General features: G+C 36.2%; 1 protein-coding gene across 1 annotated transcript; it reads right to left on the bottom strand.

Annotated features, from left to right (window-relative positions):
• Window positions 1-13,366: 13,366 nt before the first annotated feature.
• Window positions 13,367-16,967, bottom strand: LOC117319389. The gene is made up of 3 exons (XM_033874207.1): window positions 16,775-16,967; window positions 16,311-16,541; window positions 13,367-14,682 (listed from the first exon to the last, which is right to left on the bottom strand). The coding sequence occupies exons 1-3, from the start codon at window positions 16,817-16,819 to the stop codon at window positions 14,122-14,124; spliced, it is 837 nt and encodes a 278-aa protein (XP_033730098.1). The 5' UTR covers window positions 16,820-16,967; the 3' UTR covers window positions 13,367-14,121.
• Between the last annotated feature and the right edge of the window lie 6,517 nt (window positions 16,968-23,484).

The raw sequence follows: 23,484 nt of genomic DNA, 5'->3' as shown, positions 1-23,484 counted from the left end.
TTGTCTCTTGCCCATTTTGCTCGTATTTTTAATCACTTACAGAGTTGATGGGCCGTTAAGCACTTTTACTAATTAACTAGGGAATGTCCCATTTCTTGAAGACTGTAACAAATTCTCAGGTCCCTGTCTGTGGTTCAAATACGATCATACATAAATGCACGTACTCAAATTTCGGACGTGAAAACATATGGGGTAACAGTTGATAATCAGGCCGGAGCCCAATGTTAGAACCATTTCAGGATTTCGTTTTTCATTATGGGAAATACACGGCGGTTAACTGTTACAGTTGCCGTATACATGACATACTACCGTTTTATGTCACCCACAACGCAACTTCGCAAGCCAAAGGTGTCATACTGTATTGAACACCCTTGGCTAGTGAAGTTGCCCACAACGGAGACGGAGACAGGCTTCGAAAACCTGAAGTCAAAGAAAAAACAGAAACATAGGCCACAGTGACATCATTTTAGTACATGACAGGTCACCTTTTCCTTTTTAATGCCGCTATGGCCAAAAATACAATTTATAGAGGTCGCAGTGACCTCGTTTAGTTTAAATCACGTCTCCTTATTTTGTGCTCGTCTCCCAAGCTTTATACCGTTTTTTTAAATATTAACCGAGATATTTTACCGGACGAAAACTTTGTCATCTTGGACAGACGTATCATTTGGCCAGATTTGATTAATTTGTGTGTACAGGTTGATAGGAGTGCTATAGATTAAAACACGTTTGATGAATAAATATAAGCAAACAAACTGTTGACTCATCCCCACAAGAATGTGGAGCGAGTATGGACACACGCGCGCACAGACACACGAGAATATGATGATCAATTTTAATTTGCTTGTATTTAGTTTCTTTATCACATCCCGTGCCTTGATTTTCTCTCTCCTTATCCTTCATTATCGGCTTCTCTTTTTCCACGAACTTAACACATTGTCAACATGTAATTATTTTGTGTGTGGGAGAGGGAGGGATTCCGAGTCTGTTTGAAAGAATTGACATGTTGTTGCATTATCTTCCATGATACATCTTTATTTCCATATCGTAAGACATAAGGTTGAAATCGATTTTTATAGCTCACGATTTGTTTGACCATGTACCGACGTAAATAATTTGATTTAATTCAAAATATACACCTGATCTGTTACTGGTAGTACAAACAAATATAAATATCATATACGTTCTCGGGATACAAATTAATAGTGATCAACTTTGATTTAATGAACCCTGACTCTGTCGAAATTCCATGGGAAGGGGTCAATTAATCGTAATTATTTATTACACAAACGTAGAAAATAAGAAATAAGCGCGCGTCTGTATACAAACTATGGCTTCCTTGTCCATAACATAGACGGAGACGGTGGAACATACTATTTTTATAATCTATTCACAGATATGAGCCTCACAGTTTGTGCACGTGTGTTGACATTTCAAAATCATCATTTAAAATAATAATGCTGACAGTGTGGGCTGACTAGAGTTTATACCAGTTTTTACTTTTTTCACGATCTTTTTGGTAGCCCTCTTAGAGGGATCATCATGTTGAAAACTGCGATCAGAGCTAGAAGTCGAATATGTTTTCCTTTTATCAGCCATTATGAACCACTGTAGGTGAGCGTACACGGTAGAAACGTACGCGTATGTATATAAGGGTCAAAGAAGTAATATGAACAGTATAATCCAGATAACACTGGATCCTCACATAAATGTATGGAGGATACGAATTACTTGTAATGATTATATGGGGCAAAGAAGTAATTCAAACAGTGTAAACAATAAGATTTGTTAAATTTTCGAGGCAATCCGCCCCTTTATCAAAACACAAAAAATTACAAATACAATCACATAATATATATAAGAAGTACTGGAAATACAATAAAATACAATAAGAATAATGTTTTAGTAACTGGAGAAACCACAATGAACCCTTCGGCAAACGTGGGCCGAAGGCGGATACTAGCGTGACTACATCATGTTCAAACACTAGAACGCTATGCGACCAACGGCAGAGATATTTTGAATTCCCCCGCACGTGAAAGTATTCCGAAGAGTTCAAAGACGATTCGTCCCAAAACACTGCCAGTGGACGACATTGCATTTATATGAAAAATGTTGCATTATCGTCTCTACAGTGATTGATTAAATATCGTGTACAAAGTCTGAAAAACTTTAGAAAAATATGTGTTAGATCATAAGAATTATAGAGAGTGGTGTGAAAAAACTGCTACAAATATTTACCAAGACTGAAAATATAAGAAATACGAATGCCGAAGTGTCCCTACAGGACGCTACGGGAAACAGACGATTCGGACCAACTCGGACCAAGATGCTGTTGCATGATGGCGGGAGGCGACTAAATGTGAGTCTCAAAGAGCAACAATGAATAGATGCCCCAAAAAGTACAGCAATTATGAAAAATTTAACAAATTGAATAATTAACTACATGAATAGTCAGATATAATGGTCAGAGGAGAGTATATCCAGAAGACGTCTTTAACGTTCGTTCATACCCCGAGGGTAGCAGGTTTGGAGATTGGTAATCCAGTATCTTTCTCTGGAACGACGTTTCGTTTCATTCCAGGTAGGACAGTGATCAATGGCGACCACCTGCATATCCTTCCAACTGTGACTAGGTAAATTGAAATGCCTTGCCACAGGGAAGTCTGGTCTGTTTTGCTTGATGGAGCAACGGTGATTGTTGATTCTGATGTTGAGCTTTGTGCTGGTTTCTCCAACATACTGCATTTTGCATTTTTTGCAGGAGAGGAGATATACAACATTGGCTGATGTGCATGTCAGTGTTTGTAAAATGTGATAAACACGGTTGTTTATTACACATTTAAACGTGTCTGTAGACTCAGTGTATGGGCACAATTTGCACGTTTTTTTGCTGCATGTGTTGAAGGAGCCTGTTGTAACGACAGAGGCAGATGAATGTAATTTGCTGCTCACCACCAGATCTCTTACATTTTTTGGTCTACGATAGGCCAATAACGGTGGTTCTGGAAAGATCCGTTTGAGTGCAGCTGACGACTCGATGATGCGCCAATGATTATGTAAAATGGAAGAAATAGACGGCAAGTTAGGATGGAACGTGACAACACAAGGGACCCTTTGTGTCGGAGTTCTGACTTTGTATTCTAGAAGGCTGGCTCTGTCAAGTACCCTGACTTTGTCTAGTTCCCGATCTATCAAAGTAGATATATATCCTCTAGCAAGAAGGTGTAATTTTAAATTTAACAAACCTTATTGTTTACACTGTTTCAATTACTTCTTTGCCCCATATATATATATATATATATAGGGTCTAGTAAGTAATAACGACGGTATAAACCAATATAGGTACTGGATCCTAACAAGAATCTACTAGAAATAGATATATGTCAAGTAGTAATAACGACAGTACAGACAAGTAAATTGTCGAATTTTCGAGGCAATCTGCCCCTTTATCAAGACACGGGTAAATTACATACGATCACATATAGACATAGAACATGGAACAGTTAACGATCACATATAGACATAGAACATGGAACAGTTAACTGTTCCATGTTCTATGTCTATGTGTGATCGTATGTAATTTACCCGTGTCTTGATAAAGGGACAGATTGCCTCGAAAATTCGACAATTTACTTGTCTGTACTGTCGTTATTACTACTTGACATATAGCGTACAGCACAGGTAAGGTGAGTAGTGTTCCATCTTAGAAGGTGGTTTCAAAATATGTCTTTTTACTCATATTCAGTCCTTTCCTTTAGTCACATATTTGTAGCATTTCCAACACGCAGAAAAAGTAGTGTAAATCCGATTGGAAAAACAGGAAAAGTTTAGATTTTCACGGGAGCGATACAAACATCGTCTACCTGCATTGACTGGTCACGTGATTGTAAATAGTGATTTAATGCGACACACATTTGGGTGTTTCTAACGTTAGTTATACTATCAGCAGTCGTCTTGGCAGCAGTGAACCTGTGACGTAGGAGGCTGACCGACCTCGTTATCAGAATGAAATTTTGCATATAGGTCAGTTGTCCAGATGGACCCATGCCATGCCCTGTATCTCAGCGTGTATATACACAACCCCAGGAGTGTGGGGGTAATTTGACTGGCTTTTCAGAAAACCAACCTATAGACAACTTTAACCTTTTTGTGTCTAAAATCCTTTTAAAATGCTCATCAATAAAAAGATAGAAAGAAAATTATCTTGCCGTCTAACGACCTTGACCATTGACCTTGATGCATATATTGTACCTCAGATAGCATCTTAGAGAACATAACATCTTGATCAAACTCCATGTCCATTGGTCAATATATACTAAAGCTATCAGCCGGGAAGTTAAGTGTGGTCGGACAAGGAAATTTCACATCGTAGAGAACAAATATTTACAACACGATATCAACTATTCAACTATGTTATGCAATGGCTGTCTTATACATGTATATTATAAGAAACTGCCAATGTATCCAATATAGTACATGGATATTATAAAGAATAAAAAAAAAACAGCAAGAAGACATAAATAGCTATTCACCTGTAGTTCCACCCCTTTGAGTAGATGTCAGTCAGTTAAACTATCTAAATCTGTACATACACGTGACCCAATTCACTCGTATCTAAATACGCCCTCTGTGATTTACGACAGTCGGCACTACTCGTCCACTGGACGTTAAACCGTAATGATACCATTTTAAGAATTTAAAATGTTGATGGTAAAACAATCAGATCAAAATCACCCCGTATGGTTACATTTACGCATTTAATCAGAGGACTTTCGTTCCAATACAACACACGTATCTCCCAGTGTAGGAAAAGGGAGATAATAAGAAAGTGCTCTAGAAAGTAGACACTATTAAAAGTTTAAAGAACACAAGTCCCTCGGTTACGTATCTATTTAACGTCCGGTTTCTATAAAACGATTAAACGACACGTAAACCAAGCAAAAGTCAGATCTTACGTGGTCAACTATATGTATTCTTTGTAAGGTTTAGCAAGCACTCTTTTCCCGTTATACACCATTCAAAATGGCGACCTCCGCTTAAATGTCAATGAAGGCGTCTCTTGAGTCGACGTCCACCTGAAGTAAAAAGCAAATAATTATGAGACACGTGGCATTTATACAATGTAAATTTCAAGAAGATTCAAATTGGATATATTTACATTCTGTGTTACATTTGCCTATATGTAGTTAGTAAACCAAAATGTAGTTATACTGTGTAATACAATTGACAGTCATTCGGTCAGCGTAGGAATACAGCACCAGGTGTTGTAGTTTAAAACAACAGCCCTTGCATCGTTTTTAACTTCTGTCAAGACGACTTTCATTTAGAATTTAAGAGCTGATATTCATCTGAAAATAACGTAAATCCAGTCGATTGATACTTTTACGAGTAATCGAGTCTACCTGGCACAATCCCTTTCAACGCTGCATCATTTCTAATTAATAACTGTATATCATTGCACAGAAATTCATAAATGTCCGATAGAGGGCGGGCAGTCCATCGTATACGTCTCGGATACTCATAACGTCGTCATAGTCCTCTATGTTAATTTTTCGACATTCGATAGCATCCATAATGGACTCCGATGCTTGCTTAATGTTTTACACGTACATTGCATTATGTTTGTAAACATAATATATCAAAACATCTAATACGTTGTTTCGCTATAATCAACATCATTCATTGATAATATTTATATACATGTATATAGATATATAGATAAATATGACAGACTAAGGAATCAAATTCATTAATTCGTGTGTTGAAGAAACTAGAACGGTGAACTAGAAGGGAGTTGTATGGCTGTACATTCCCCTTAATCATAAAGATATGCCCTGGTCCATATCGAGGTCAATGTTTGACGTTTAGAAATGTTTCATTTACCTCCGTATTTGCAGAGCTAAGGTCAATATAAATAACGGCAGAATACACATTTGTTAGCTTTAATTTGGTTCATCCAGTGATCTTGACATTTGGTCAGTTGAATCCTTGTTTAATTCCTTCAACATACATTGTACTAATTTCATATCAAAATGTTCATTGGTGAAAGGATGCAAAATTTGACATGAACTTTGTTTTGACCCTTTGACCTTGGCTCCATTGACCCGGTGACCATGACCTTTGGTCAATTAACTTCTTGTTTAATTCCAACATTCTTTGCTTCATCATGTCTTAACAAAATGCTCATTGGGGTAGATACAAAATTTGACCTTGTCGCCCAAAAACCTTGACCTAAAGGCATTAATTAAAGTCAAAACATGTACATTACGCAAGCATATAGCGCCAGTATTGTGCCAAAACAATTTGTTGGGGGGGGGGGGGGGGGGGGGGGGGGGTTAAAAAATTGAAGAATTAAATGAAACTAACCTGTAGGTTGATGATAATCTGTCTTCACTTCCGATAGTACGAAGGGATCCAATGCGATGCGTGCGCATATAACCAGTCATTCTTTAAAGTCTTTAAAGACCTTAATTCTTTAAGGTGGAGTGAACACTTAACCACAGCTATCCAATACTCACAATATATGTATATATAAACATATATAGGAATATCTTATGTAAGGGAGGGTACCTCAACGGGTGGGCATGTGATCCCTTCGTACCATCTAAAGTGGAGACAGAATTTTCATCAAATTTCAACTTACAGGTAAGTCTCATTTAATTCTGCAATTCCGTCCACAACAGTAATATAGAGAACAAGAGTTGGATGTATTAAAGAAATCAAGATGTCAACAATATCATAATCAACAAAGCAAACTGAAAAATAGGTTAAAGCCATGTCTGTCAACTACTAAATAAACACTATGTAACTGATCCATACTATAAAAACAATGAATAATAAAGTATTTTTGCCATTTCCCTACAGCACACTACACACCACAGTATAATCTAAGTCAATTCAAACAACTTGCAGTAGTCCAAGGGAAACAACTCTATCAATAATGAACATCAGTTCAGCTGATATGATTGATCATCTGTACAACCAAGAGATTTAAGGTAAAACTTTGCAAATGTAGAGTCACTACTCCAGCCTGCTGTGCTGAGAATTGTTTGTATTGGTACATTTTCTCTAAATGCATCTGAGGTCGATGCCGCTCTGGTGTCATATCAATGCCCGCCTGAATAAGTTCTAATAATATCTGGATATAGTAGGTATTTGAAACCGGGTGAATATGGTTTGTGAACACTTATAAAAAGCTTGCTTCCTTCCGAGAGTTCTGTTCTGTTGAGATATTTTTTAGCGTTTCCGCCACACACAGGTTTACATCATTACCAAAGTTCAACACAAAGAGTGACAATGTAGGTATTTGTCTCTCACCACAATATCGTACCCATTGAGACGTATACGTTATATATCCATGATGACATGAGAATGTGTTCAGCATCCACCGAAAGGTCGAGGCTTTTGATAGATTCTCTGAAAGGCGACAGGCCAGCAATCTTGTTTTTGGAAGGCTAGTGGTTTGAAGAAGTGGGTGGTTGAGGGTACTCTTGTCCCAGGGTAAAATAAAAACGCAATCAATTAATCACCTAGCTACTTGTGAAAACCATGCTTGAGTGGTCCAATATGGGGCCATTAGAATAACCGCTGATTGGTCCTCCCAAATCATATGCATAGTTTTTCCAATCAGTGAAAATGGCAGAAACATGTATAAAATTTGTTCTAAATGCCAGGTAATCGAGAAAGCATCCACAGCTCTAGCAAATGGATCAGGCTTCCACGATACATAATTTGGAAGTTTATTATTCAACCTTGAAGCAGACAGATCAACATGTTGGATTCCCCAAATTTCTGTGATTTTGGTGAAAATGTGTGGATTTAGCTTCCATTCTGTATTCTCGTGATTTTAGCTGTTGTGTTGTTACAACCTGGACTATGAGCTGCAGATAACCAGATATGCTTCGCTTTTGATCAGGCGTACGTTTCTTTAGCAAGTCTGTTACATTGCATAGTTTTACCTCCCATGTGTGAAACATAAGCTTTTGCGGTGGTATTGTCCATATTGAGTCTGATGTGCATATCTGCAGAGTTTTTACAAAATGCTAGCATGGTGAACCATGCTGCTTTCAACTCTTAAGTAATTTATATGTTCTTTTGCCTCAATAGTTGACCAATATCCACCTGCAATAGGACAATTACATGTACTGGTAACTAGCTAGCACAAACTGTGATGTGATACTCCTCCCCACCCCAATTTGGAGGCATCAGATGTTACTTTGTGCATTTTGAATGTTTGAAATTCACCATTGTAAGTCATCTATGGAAATGCCCATGTTATTCTGATATTCGTAAGAAATATTTGAAAAGTTACTATGACAAAAATTTTAACGGACAAAGTACCAAAGAATTAGAAAAATTGGCCAAATATATCAAAGCGGCAAATGTCAAAAGAATTTCTTAAACATAGTTATGCTCTCCGAGTATAATGTCTCTGGCACAAATTTATTTGTTTCTGATTTTGTCAATGTTATGTAAATTTGTGTATTGTGTATGTGTAGGATATTGATGAGTGGGAAGACATGACCATGCATTTAAATTCATTATAAAAAGCAAGAATTTACATTTAATACATAAGGAACAGGAGATAAAAAGTGATGGGTTCTGAGTAAGATCATGCACTTTTTACACTAAGCGAAATTTTCATAAGGTCAAAAATACAACTTCCTATTGCAGTCCATTATTATTTTATTATTTTATTTCATTACTTATATTATTTTGATAATGTGCTATTAATTATTTTCATACAGTATAAAATAAATTATTCAAAAATAGTAACTAAGAGTTTTGTACAAAGTCTTTAAAATCGATTGACAATACAAGCTGTAATTTTTAAAAGAAAAATAATCTGTTTTGCATTGAAATACACCAAAGTTTGTGATGAAAGATGAGTTGGTGTTTTGCGCGCTTAGGCAAAACGCCCGAGTTTTATTTTCTGATTTATTTATTTACTTATTTATATATTTATTTATTTATTTATTTATTTATTTGAAACTCTTCATATACAGTTTGCATGGGAAGACTGACCATACAAAGGCAGTAATGGGATATTCTGTCACGTATTCAAACCGTTTTCATCTTCCGGTTGCGGTTTTTTTCAGATAATTTTGGAAACACTTCTCACAACTGTCAATTTCTTGATCATCAGTAAAGTTATTGCCATCTGACATCAAGCAACCAATTATGCTGGGGAAGTCTCGTCATACGCAATTTAATAAATAGGATAGAAACGCTTTAATATAATATTTCAAAGCATTGGTATAGAAGTTATTTACTTGAAGAAAGTGTAAAAAGAAGTATCAAAGAACAATGAGACTGAGGTTTATGGGATTTATTGTTATAAGATTTGTTTAGTCACTATCGGCCATAGACTATTTCGTATTTAACGTCGTAATTTTGATTAACAGCGATTGTAATGTAAGGCCAAACATTCAACACTTTGCACACATGGAAAAGTTTTGATCGTTGGGCAAGCTTAGGGTAAGCGATAAACTCTCTATACATAATTTTGAATGTACTGAATATGGAAGACATTCAAAATGTCACTTGTTCACAAAAAATGACTTTTTTTTCACAAAAGGCTTAAAAATAAATATTTTCGGCGATATACATACTGTTTTAGTAATTTGTTTTTTAGTTTATGGTTCAAACTTTCGTTAACATAAATAATTATTGTTTATCTGTTTTGCGACAATATGCTTCATCGATTAACTTGAGTTAATTGTATAGCCAAAGGAACCAACTTTAATGGCACAAAGGAATGTACCGGTTAGTGGTCTCCAGATGTGAAAAAAATCTCGAGGCCGACCCCTAGGGGAAATTAACATCGCTGGAAACCGCGCCTTTGATATGGATATGTTCTTCGTTCTCTTGATTGTTGGTTTTGAATTAAAATGTCTACATAAAACATGCTATTATCAACACATTCTTAGACGCTTTAGACAATATGATACAGATCAGATAAAACAAGATAGGATATCAAAGATAAATTCATTCGAAGTCGGTGAGATAAACACAAAAAAATAATACGCTCTGAAGAGTAACACAACAATTAATTGTAACCACTTGACGGTTTCATGCTTTCATTTCTTTAACGTCCATACTTTGTCTCTGTACTTTTACATTACGAAGACATAACCTTGACAAGAGTTTCCGAAGAGAAAGTATATTTCACTTCGGCGACGACACCCACCATACGAATCACGGAAATCGTGATCATGGGAACAAGTCGTTTAACGTCGGATCAACTTTATAATCACCGTATGTAGGAGATGCAGGTATGTTGCTATCTAGTAATGGAAAATTAACAATTGGGAGATTGAAATTATCGTGGTTATCATACGGCTTAGTTGTAAGCTGTCCCTGTTAATGATGGTTGCATTGTTAGTAAAGATCGAGGTAAGTTGCTGATGTTAAAGGCTGAAGTGTACTTGATTTCAAGTTCTACAAGGTATATCAGATCGAAATGTCAATAAAGTTGTATTTATTTATTTTTATTCATTTACTTATTTCCCCTTTGCTATTTAAATAAACTACGAAGTCAATATACCTAAAGGTGAAATTAAAGGACTTAGCAAGGTCACTGTTGCCTACTCTTATAAGCTGTTAAATACGATCAGCTATGCTAGAGTGAAAAAGATGTGAAAACACCCTATGAATACACAAAATATATTACAAAGTGTGCGAGTTGTCTATCTTTGAACCATTTATAACTCGACCCCCTGTCTAATGATCAATTCATTAACATAATGTTACACATCTACAAACATATTTCCTAAATTTATTTCGTTAAAACTCGGAATTGTTATAACGCTATTCAAAAGTGGGAAGAAGAACAAACAAAATATGAACAATTATAGAGATATTACTCTCACTCCTGTTCTTCAAAAACTTTTTGAAAAAAGTGTCATACCGGAAATTTTCAAAAGTATGTGAAAAAATATGTTTCCCACACATATTACAGCAAGGGTTTCGAACAAACTGTGGAGAGCATTACAGCGGCGTTCATAGTAAGAGAAGCAGTACTCCACCACCTTGAACTTGACACAAGCGTTTACGCCGCATTCCTAGACAACTCAAAGGCGTTCAACAGCGTCTGGGTCAATGATCTCTTACATAAGTTGTATCACTTAGGTTTTAATGGTAAAATCTGGCGCATACTACATCATTCCTTTGAGGACGTGTCAGCGTGTGCTCTGTACGAAGGTAAGAAGAGAGATCCGTACAAGGTCAGGTAAGGCGTCGGTCAAGGTCGAACTTTGTCGTCTTGGATGTTTCATGTAATGATTGACGGGGGAAGATAAATATTAACTCATTTCCGCAATCTTCGGTTTAGGTTTTGATAAAACACCCACTTGACATCAGTTTTTGTACAGAGATCATCGGGTAACAGAAGAAAACGCTAAAATCGCGGAGATCAGTCCTTTGGAAGTGGCACCGTCTAGATTACGTTCCGGTAACGTCACAAAGAGACGGCGTCATGATTATGCCACAGATTCCCGCGCTTATTGATCCGCCGAATCTTTTTTCACTGCTTTACGGTATTTTTAACGCAGTCGGAGTTTACTAAGCTGAAGAAGGGAAAGATGTAGATATATTCTTTTTTTTCTCTAAATAATTGCAAATGCACATACCGATCAACAACTGGGATCATTTTAAATAAAACATGTAATCATCAGGTATCCATTTTATCGGAAGAGAGTCGTATCAGTTAATTTTTGTTTTAAAAATTAACTTAATCTGAAAAGATATATTTAAAATGGCAAAAGTTCGACGAAAGTCTGGCATCAGTCACCATATTAACAAAAAAAGTAGTCCTCGACCACTTAGAGGAAAAAACGCAAAACAATCGTCAGGTGTGCGAATTTACGTACTGTGCGAAATAACGTACCCTTGCTCTTCTGCTAGTTTCAGTTTAGTTGTATTACGTGGTCGAAAGGCATTTATAGACATATGTAAATATGAAGTAATCATACACTTCTTTAAGTATGTTAATAAAAGTGAATAAGTATGAAAGTTGAGAAGTGAGCTACAGATAGATAACTTGTACGTGTGTATTGCCGTTACGTTATTGTGTTTATGGTTAAAGTAACTGTCTTTAGACTTTACCCAAATAAATTGTTATTGAACTGTTAATCTGGTGTTTATTGACTGTCACTGAGTGGGTAATTCTAGTGTAATTACATGTACATATATGAGTCTTGTTGACATGAGGCCGTAAAAGCTCTGTTGGCCAAGAGCAATAGAGGCTATAGAGACTGGGATTACCAAGAGTAGAAACAGCCTGATTGACCAAGGCCTAGAGTAGTCTATCTGGAGTACAAAAGATAGATAGTCCCGACCTTGTTACACTTATTAAATATTGAACTTACTTTCTTCTAATATACAAAAAATATGTACCTTTACAATTGAGAATCTTGACTCGGTCGTGGAACCATTAATGTTGATGTTTTTGTGCTTATTCAGCACCTTTGAAGTCATTGTGACTGCCTGGTCAACGCAGTGGTGTAGGAAGTTGAAAAAAAGTGAAGGAGCAAGAAATTTTCATTCATTTATTTATTTATTTATCTATTTTCAAATTTAAATCTAACCCATGTGTATGTCGCACATGTGTGCTACAATGGTATTATTTCTTCATTCATTGTATGTGTGATGGACAAAACAAATCTTGCCATCTTTATTTCGGAAGTGTTTTTTTTTCCTTTTTCTTTTTTTCATATGCATATTTGAATCGGTCGTTATAAGTAGAGAACTGAAAATATTATTTTGCAGTGCAATTTTGATGCGTGTGAAGGAACGCGACGTCGTAGGAATTTTTTTTATGTTGTCAAACCAGTTTTAACTTATATTGAACGCCAGATAATATGAAAATTATATTAATCACATGTAATAGATACATCTAACTTGCAAAATTTCACAAACAAAAATCAACGTTACTCAAAGAAAAGTGGAGTGAAAATGCAATGATTATAGCAAAATGCAACACAAATTACAAATTATTACCTGTCTGTTTGCAATCAAAACCAGTTGAATGCAATTCTTAAAAAGTGGATGAACATTTTGCATTTGAATAATTGGAAAACATGTTACTGGTAACTTTGTTAAACTGAAGCATATCTTCTATTTAACTATAATTTAAAGCTTTATTTCCTTCTTTCTATATTCAATAGATTTTGACTTTCCAATTCCAGTTCATGCAGGCGACTGACAGATCCGAGGATTAATGTATAGTTCCACTGTAGTAACGTTACATGTCATTATATAAACGTCGGGATATTCCCAAAATTACGAACACCGGCAGACATGATTCATTACAATAAACAATTGTATCAACAACCATAACAAATAATAATTGGAATTCGCTTTCAATCTTATCTTTATTTCTACCTGACTATAAATCTTTAGGCTAATATCAGTAGTAACTCCGGCTACGACGATACATGTACCGACACTAATCTTTATACAGCCTTGAAAAAGACATAAAAATAGTATAATATCCTGTACAAAAGAGTTGTGGTATACATGGTGTTTATCTAAACTAAAAAGATTTTGTCCCATTTGTCCCCTAAATATCCGTTATCTGCTCTCAATAACTGGTATTAAAATTATAGCAGTTTACATCGTTTACAAATATTTATTTACTATTCACTCAAATAATCAAAGCAAATCATTTGAATTAACAGAATTAAAATACCTGTAACTTACTATCTAAGTGTCGGAGAATCACAAATAGATCACGTACGAATGAATATGCCAATAAAACATGAAATAAAAGGCGCCTAAAGATAGTACAAAAAAACCACAAAGTCACTCGAGTCACTTGTATCTGACAGAGAAAACTTCGTCAGAGCCCTGTACAAGTCAATTTCAATAATACAAAGTACAAAAACACCAAAAAATCGTGATTCTGACAGGGGAAACTTCGTGAGAAGCCAGTGTAAGTCATTTTCATTAATACAAAGTACAGAAGACATATGAAGCTAATCGTTTCAATATTTCCCAGAATGCATTTCGTTTTTTCTTATTCTGAAAGAAAAAGCTCCATGTGACCTCCGGGCTCCAGGGAACTTAGTTAAAAGTGAAGTTCCATTAGTATTGCATAGGTGTGATAAGTTTGGTGGATCAATACTTCGATAACGGAACCATTGGTGCTTCAATTCCATACATCGTGCTTGAATGGAATGTATTAGACTTACTCATTCCAAACTGTTGCATAGTTTTTGTGATCATACTTGCATCGTGTGACCCTGGCTCAGAATATACCAAAAGATTAATGTCCTCGTATTCGAACGTCGAACAATTTCTGAGATGCTCTGCCATATGAAGTGATAAAGTCTCCTCTGTGAAGTTACCATATATTTCTACATTGTACCGAATTCCGTTAGGCACGATGTAGCCAACAGCCAGTGTAATGCATTCGAAGCTGCCGGAGTCTCCATCTTTGCACTCGCTGCCCAATATGTGACAAAATTCGTTGAAGAAATGATCGACATTAGAAGCCACCAGACGATAAGGCACCCAATCGACAATGATTCTCCCTTGTGGAAACAACCTGTCTGTGTTTGCTTTTGATGACAGTAGTTTCTGTAAGTCACCCTTGTTCAAGATCCTCATTGGTATGTTGTCAACTGTAGGGAGAAATGGGACTACCTTTGAAACTCCTCCTTGGTAGAACAAGATATCCTAAAACGAATATCATTGTATTGTCACAAGCTATCGGTAAAGCATTTTACCATTCCTTTCAATTGTATTAAACCTTGATAATTTATGTATAATTAATTTACTACAGTTTTCCTGCCTACATTGGATTGCGTTAGAAGGGACTTATTTCGGTCATAGATAAAAACATGTCTTAACAAACAAGTGTTAATTGGAACGCGGCCCGTTACAGATGTCCTCAAACTTCCCCGCAGTTGATAATGAAGCTTAAAGAAACCACAATATTGATCCTTAAGTCATAATACGATTAACACAATATTTCATCAAAATTGACCATCTTAATTTACACCAATCAGAAGACAGTAAAATACTACATCACATATTGAACAGTAGAGGCCTTCATTTCACTACCATTGCAACCAAGCTATTCGAAACTGTTGCGTTTGTTTTAAGCATTCCTCAAAACCCCTATGTACTACATGTCAGCAAAATCCGGTGTAACGTTGAAAGTGGACACCGTTGAAAATTGACCCTAGGTCAGTTTTTAATGTTGAATATGGATCCTGTGTCAGTTTCCACGCTGAATATGGACCCTGAGTGCTGTTAAAAATTGGTCGTGAAAGGTCAATTCTCGGCGGATGGTATGTTGAAAATTGACCGTTGAAAATTGAATGTTCAGCTCAAGTTTTGCAGTCTACTTCATGCGACATAAAATGTATGGGCTGTCCAGGTATGTCTGTTCGTTCACATATTGTGTTCTGACGGATAATTTTGATGTTGAATTACGTGGTCTGAGTATGATATTTTCACCAAAATATGACGTCACAAACACCGGAGGATGGGACAATCGATAATCGTACTCAAAACCATATAATGTTACGTCATTTTGACTATCTCGAAGCTCCCGTATTGTTTGAGGTAATTTCTGTTGTTTATAACCTTGGCGCTATATATTACTGGTTCTCAGATTTCCTATTGTATACGCCAACGAAAGAGTGCACCATTTGTAATGGGGTCAGTGTTCTACGGTGTCCGTATTCCACGGGTGGTCGGAGTGAAAATGCGCTGATGATTCAATTTTCTACGGCATTCATGGTCAATATTCAACGTTAAAAACTGATCACGGGTCAATTTTCAACGAGGGTCCATTTTCAACGTTACACCAGCAGTACCTTAATTTCCACTAATCAGAAACGAAAACATTGCTGCCAGTCTTGTGTAATCCAGAAATAGAATAGGCAGTCATCCTTTCTTAATAAAAATTAGTGTTAATGCTAAATATCCAAAAGCCTATAAATTATCTGATCACAACACGGATTTCACCATTGTGCTTATTATGCCATACCACACCGAACAACTAACGACCAATCGGAGGCCTCCACTATCCAGTTCTTGTTTTTTTTTTTTTTATATTTATTTATCTTAGAGCGTACCTTGTACTTATCCAGTCCTTAAATTTTGATGCAACAAATAGAACAAAATTTATGTGTCAGCCAATCAAAGGCAGGATGGTTTTCAGAAAAAAATAAAGTTGTTTGCACGTCTTGAGGCAACCAGTGATAATTCCTATCGGGGACTTAATTATTATCTCATGCAGGATGCGCAACAGAAATGTACTATAAGTATATAGTGAAATAAACAAAATGGCTTACCCTCTGAAGTATGAGTTCACCTCTCCTCTCTTCTAGTACCTTTTGTAGTAAAGCCTCATTTCCGGTCGTGTACACCTTACGTTTGAGTCTCGGTTTTCCTGCGATGTCCTGCAGGACGAAGGCTCTCAGACGATAGACCAGTCCTCTGCCTTCATATCCTTTGCGCATACGTAGTGCTCTCGGTATGAACGTTTCTCCATCATCAATGAAAGTAACACATTGGAACGCTACCTAATAGAGAACCATAAACTGATATATTCGTTAACTCTAAAAATAATAACCCTTATTTATATAGTATGAAAAACTTCATTCCAATATATTTTTTCAATATCAGAGACGTGTATATCAGATATACACGTCTCTGCCAATATGGTGTGTTGTTTGAAGTGAATCGTCCCTGTTATTAAATCTAAATGATAATGCTTCGGATTGTTCTAGAGTGGTTGTTGCTATAAGATACTCACCATTGTTTTATTTACAATAACAGCATACCCAGTGTGATCGGCCATAAATGTCTGATAGAGGGCGGGCAGGTAGTATAGTCCAGTCCATCGTATACGTCTCGGATACTCATAACATCGTCATAGTCCTCTATGCCAACTTTTCGACATTCGATAACATCCATTATGGACACCAGAATCTTCACAATATCTTACCTGGCAAACTGTTCGTAAAAATATATCAAAGTGTTAAAAACGTTGATGTACTTTATTGGACATCATCCGTAGTATAATATGCATATAAAATGTATACAATATTGATCAACATTGGTAAAACATTTGACCTTTGACCTTTGGTGACCAATATTATGACCTTTGGCATAACTTATCACTATGATAAATTATTCATCTAACACGTACACGATATTGATCGACACAGTTTGACAATTTGACCTGTGACCTTTAGTGACCCATATTATGACCTTTGGTATAACTTATCACTGTTATCAGATATGCATATCACATGTAAACGATATCGATCGACATTGGTTGATAATTTGGCCTTTGACCTTTGGTGACCCATATAATGACCTTTTCTATATCTTCAAACTGTAATATGATATGCATATAAAATGTACACAATATTGATCAACATTTTACCTTTGACCTTTTGTGACCTATATTATGAACTTTGGTATACCTTATCACTATGATTAGATATTCATCTAACACGTACACGATATTGATCGACATTGATTGGCGATGTGACCTGTGGCCTTTGGTAACCTATATAATAGCCTTTGGTTTATCTTCAAGCTGTAATAAGATATGCATATAAAATGTATACGATATTGATCGATATTTACCATTGACCTTGGTTGACCCATATAATGACCTTTCGTATATATTCAAAAAAATAGTAAGATAATCATGTATATTATATTCATCGACATGAATAAGCAATTTCTTTTTTTTTCATAAACCGAGATCCGCTGTAACATTTGAATACGGAGCCGGTGTCATTTAAAACATATAATATGGAAATGGGTCAGTATGTTGAGGAGTCCATTTTCAACGTTGAATATGGAACCGGGGTCATTTTCAGCAAATGATATGCAAATTGGTCAGTATGCTGTGGGGTCCATTTTCAACGTTGAATATGGAACCGGGGTCATAAAAAAGAAAAAAAAATAAGCAAATGGGTCAGTATGTTATGAGGTCCATTTTCAACGTTTAACATGAAACCGGTGTCATTTTCAGCAAATGATGTTGAAATGGGTCAGTATGTTGTGGGGTCCATTTTCAACGTTAAATATGGAACTGGGGTCATTTAAAAAAAAAATGATATGGAAATGGGTCAGTATGTCGTGGGGTCCATATTCAACGTTGAATATGGCACAAGTTCAATTTCCCTTCGGGCAGGTGAGCTAAAAACGTCTAATACAATGGAAATATTGAAACATACTATTGATAGTATTAAGGTTTATCGTTTAGGCGTGAATCAACATTGCATATAAAACAAACAAAAAATAAGAAAGAAAGACTATCATCAGGTTATATAAAAGTAAACATTGTATATAATCACATCATTGACATCACTCTATATTTCTCTATATTAAGTCTTTTCTAACCAGGAAAAATAATGTTAACTTTTACAACTTTTAATTCAAAAGGAGTACGTGTAAATGGTAAAAGACTCTTGGAAGGTGTGAACTTTAAATTATTCCCTCTGTTCCAATAGTGTGGGGACTGATAATCCGAAAAGGAGAGTATCGTATTGAACACCCTTGGCTAGCGAGGTTGATAATCCATATGCCGTCAAGAATTATAGGACGTTAAACAAAATAAACCAAACCAAAACAATATGATAATGATTGAATACAGTAAAACCCCACTTACTCGAACCCGGTTTACTCGAATACCCTCATTCGTCGAACATTTCCTTTCGTCCCGACAGAGTTCATACCTATTAAATCTACCTCGAATTACTCGAATACTATGTATTCCCCGAACCTCGACCAGGTCCGCACGAATTCGAGTAAGTGGGGGTTTACTGTATATGAATGTGCATTATAGATACACTTTGCACCGGAAGCTTTCATAGACTTTTGCATCAAATAAATTTAAACTGTCAAGTCATTATTGCTCAATAAGAAATAACCATTTCTCTTTTTTTTAGTCCAAGCACCAAAAGCCATAAGAAATATATAATGGGCAATATCATAGATTTAGAATATGAGACATTGCGTCAGCAGTGGCGGCATTGGTAACTACAGTATACAGTGTATACATATCTGGTAAATAAGATATGAAGTCATCGTTACATTCATTAAGTATGGAAAATGATGTCATAAGTAATTATATATATACATTGTATAACATGGGACATATCAACATCGATAACTGTGTAGCATAATTATGCTATGTTAAATAACCAGGAAATAACAATGCTCAAGAACTGGCATTACCATCTATGAAGATATGGCGACGGTTATCAGTAATTATGCACAATTTGAGACCTGATGTCATTGGTTACTACAAAGCATGCGAGACATGATGTCAAAAGTAATAGAAATAAACTGACCAGGAGCTCTGATAGATATACCCCATACCCCCACAGAGTGGTCGAGTGGTCTAGAGTGGTCTGTGGTCCTATAATGGACCCCACAACATATTGACCCATTTCCATATTATTTTTAAAAAGTAACCCCGGTTCCATATTTTTAACGTTGAAAATGGACCCTACAACAAACTGACAAATTTCCATTTTTTTTTTAAATTGACCCCGGTTCCATATTCAACGTTGAAAATGGACCCTACAACACACTGAACAATGTCCATATTATTTACTGAAAATGACCCGGTTCCATAGTCAACGTTGAATATGGACCCCACAATATACTGAAACATTTCCATAGCATTAGTTTAAAATGACCCCGGTTCCATATTCAACGTTGAAAATGGACCCCACGACATACTGATCCACTTCCATATTATTCACTGAAAATGACCCCGGTTCCATTTTCAACGTTGAAAATGGACCCAACGACAAACTGACCTACTTTCATATTATTTACTGAAAATGACCCCGGTTCCATATTCAACGTTGAAAATGGACCCCACGACATACTGACCCATTTCCATATCATTTGCTGAAAATGACCCCGGTTCCATATTCAACGTTGAAAATGGACCCCACAATATACTGACCCATTTCCATATCATTAGTTTAAAATGATCCCGGTTCAATAATCAACGTTGAAAATGGACCCCACGACATACTGACCAATTTCAATATTATTTACTGAAAATGACCCCGGTTCCATATTCAACGTTGAAAATGGACCCCACGACATACTGACCCATTTCCATATGATTTACTGAAAAAGACCCCGGTTCCATAGTCAACGTTGAATATGGACCCCACAATATACTGACCCATTTCCATAGCATTAGTTTAAAATGACCCCGGTTCCATATTCAACGTTGAAAATGGACCCCACGACATACTGACCCACTTCCATATTATTCACTGAAAATGACCCCGGTTCCATTTTCAACGTTGAAAATGGACCCCACGACAAACTGACCTACTTCCATATTATTTACTGAAAATGACCCCGGTTCCATATTCAACGTTGAAAATGGAACCCACGACATACTGACCCATTTCCATATCATTTTCTGAAAATGACCCCGGTTCCATAATCAACGTTGAAAATGGACCCCACGACATACTGACCAATTTCCATATTATTTACTGAAAATGACCCCGGTTCCATAATCAACGTTGAAAATGGACCCCACGACATACTGACCAATTTCCATATTATTTACTGAAAATGACCCCGGTTCCAATATTCAACGTTGAAAATGGACCCCACGACATACTGACCCATTTCCATATCATTTGCTGAAAATGACCCCGGTTTCATATTCAACGTTGAAAATGGGACCCTACAACTATACTGAACCCTTTCCATATCATTTGCTGAAAATGACCCCGGTTCCGTATTCAACGTTGAAAATGGACCCCTACGACTATACTGACCCATTTCAATATATTTTACTTTTAAATGACGCGGGTCCATATTCAACGTTGAAAATGGACCCCACAACATACCGACCCATTTCCATATTATTTACTGAAAATGACCCCGGTTCCATATTCAACGTTGAAAATGGACCCCACGACATACTGACCCATTTCCATATTATTTACTGAAAAAGACCCCGGTTCCATAGTCAACGTTGAATATGGACCCCACAATATACTGACCCATTTCCATAGCATTAGTTTAAAATGACCCCGGTTCCATATTCAACGTTGAAAATGGACCCCACGACATACTGACCCACTTCCATATTATTCACTGAAAATGACCCCGGTTCCATTTTCAACGTTGAAAATGGACCCCACGACAAACTGACCTACTTCCATATTATTTACTGAAAATGACCCCGGTTCCATATTCAATGTTGAAAATGGAACCCACGACATACTGACCCATTTCCATATCATTTTCTGAAAATGACCCCGGTTCCATAATCAACGTTGAAAATGGACCCCACGACATACTGACCAATTTCCATATTATTTACTGAAAATGACCCCGGTTCCATAATCAACGTTGAAAATGGACCCCACGACATACTGACCAATTTCCATATTATTTACTGAAAATGACCCCGGTTCCAATATTCAACGTTGAAAATGGACCCCACGACATACTGACCCATTTCCATATCATTTGCTGAAAATGACCCCGGTTTCATATTCAACGTTGAAAATGGACCCTACAATATACTGACCCTTTTCCATATCATTAGTTTAAAATGACCCCGGTTCCGTATTCAACGTTGAAAATGGACCCCACGAAATACTGACCCATTTCAATATATTTTACTTTTAAATGACGCGGGTCCATATTCAACGTTGAAAATGGACCCCACAACATACCGACCCATTTCCATATTATTTACTGAAAATGACCCCGGTTCCATAATCAACGTTGAAAATGGACCCCACAATATACTGACCCATTTCAATATCATTTGTTTAAAATGGCCCCGGTTCCATATTCAACGTTGAAAATGGACCCCACGACATACTGACCAACTTCCATATTATTCACTGAAAATGACCCCGGGTTCATATTCAACGTTGAAAATGGACCCCACGATATACTGACCGATTTCCATATCATTTGCTGAAAATTACCCCGTTGATTAAATTTTCAAAGTGACACCAGTTCCATATTCAAACGTTACAGTAGATATTGGTTAATGAATAAATTACTGAAAACATTATTGGACAAATCTATGTCGATCAATATCGTATACATGTTTTATGTAGCTTGTGATAGTTAATATTTATACAATATGTCATTATATGTGTCACCAAACTTCAAAGGTCAATGTCGATTAGCATCGTATACGTAAGAGTTTGTACCAAAGAAATTGACACCAAAGGTCACAAGTCAGATTCTTCTAAAATATGGACCAACGTCGTGAACATGCCCTATGCGTATATAGTTGAAAGTTACACAAAAGGTCATTATATGGGTCACCAAAGATCATAGGTCAAAATGTGTATCAAGGTCGATCTATATCGTTTTCATGCTATGTGAATATTATATAGCAGTGATAAGTTATACCAAAGTTTATTAAATGGCTTACCGAAGGTCAAAGGTCAAATTGTGTTTCAATGTTGATCAATATCATATACATTTCATATGTACATCGTGTATAACCTATTACAGATTAATTATATACCAAAGGTCATTATCTGTGTCACCAAAGGTCAAAGTTCAAATTGTGTATCAATGTCGATCAAATATCGTGTACATGTTAAATGAATATCTTATAACAGTAATGAGTTATAGCAAAGGTCATTATATGGGTCACAAGAGGTCACAGGTCAAATTGTTAATCAATGTCGATCAAAATCGTGTTCATGTTACGTGAATATCTTGTAACAGTGTTAAGTTATTTCAAAGGTCATTTTATGAGTCACCAAGGGTAAAGGGTCAAATTATTAATCAATGTCAATCAATATCGTATACATCCCATATACATATTATATTTCAGTTTGAATATATACCAAAGGTCATTATATGGGTCACCAAAGGTCACAGGTCAAATTATTAATTAATGTGGACCAATGTCGTATACATTTCATATGCATAACTTATAACGGTGATGAGTTATACGAAAGGTCATTATCTGGGTCACCAAAGGTCAAAGGTTGAATTGTGTATCAATGTCGATCAATATCGTGTACATGTTAAATGAATATCTTATAACAGTAATGAGTTATAGCAAAGGTCATTATATGGGTCACAAGAGGTCACAGGTCAAATTATTACTCAATATCGATCAAAATCGTGTTCATGTTGCATGAATATCTTGTAACAGTGTTAAGTTAATTCAAAGGTCATATTATGGGTCACCAAGGGTCAAAGGTCAAATTATTAATCAATGTCGATCAATATCGTATACATCCCGTATACATATTATATTTCAGTTTGAATATATACCAAAGGTCATTATACGGGTCACCAAAGGTCACAGGTCAAATTATTAATTAATGAGGACCAATGTCGTATACATTTCATATGCATAACTTATAACGGTGATGATTTATACGAAAGGTCATTATCTGGGTCACCAAAGGTCAAAGGTTGAATTGTGTACCAATGTCGATCAATATCCTGTACATGTTAAATGAATAT

The sequence above is a fragment of the Pecten maximus genome, chromosome 2, assembly GCF_902652985.1.
Source record: "Pecten maximus chromosome 2, xPecMax1.1, whole genome shotgun sequence".
NCBI lineage: Eukaryota > Metazoa > Mollusca > Bivalvia > Pectinida > Pectinidae > Pecten > Pecten maximus.
Note: the sequence above shows the minus strand (reverse complement) of the source record. Positions and strands in the feature narration are given on the sequence as shown.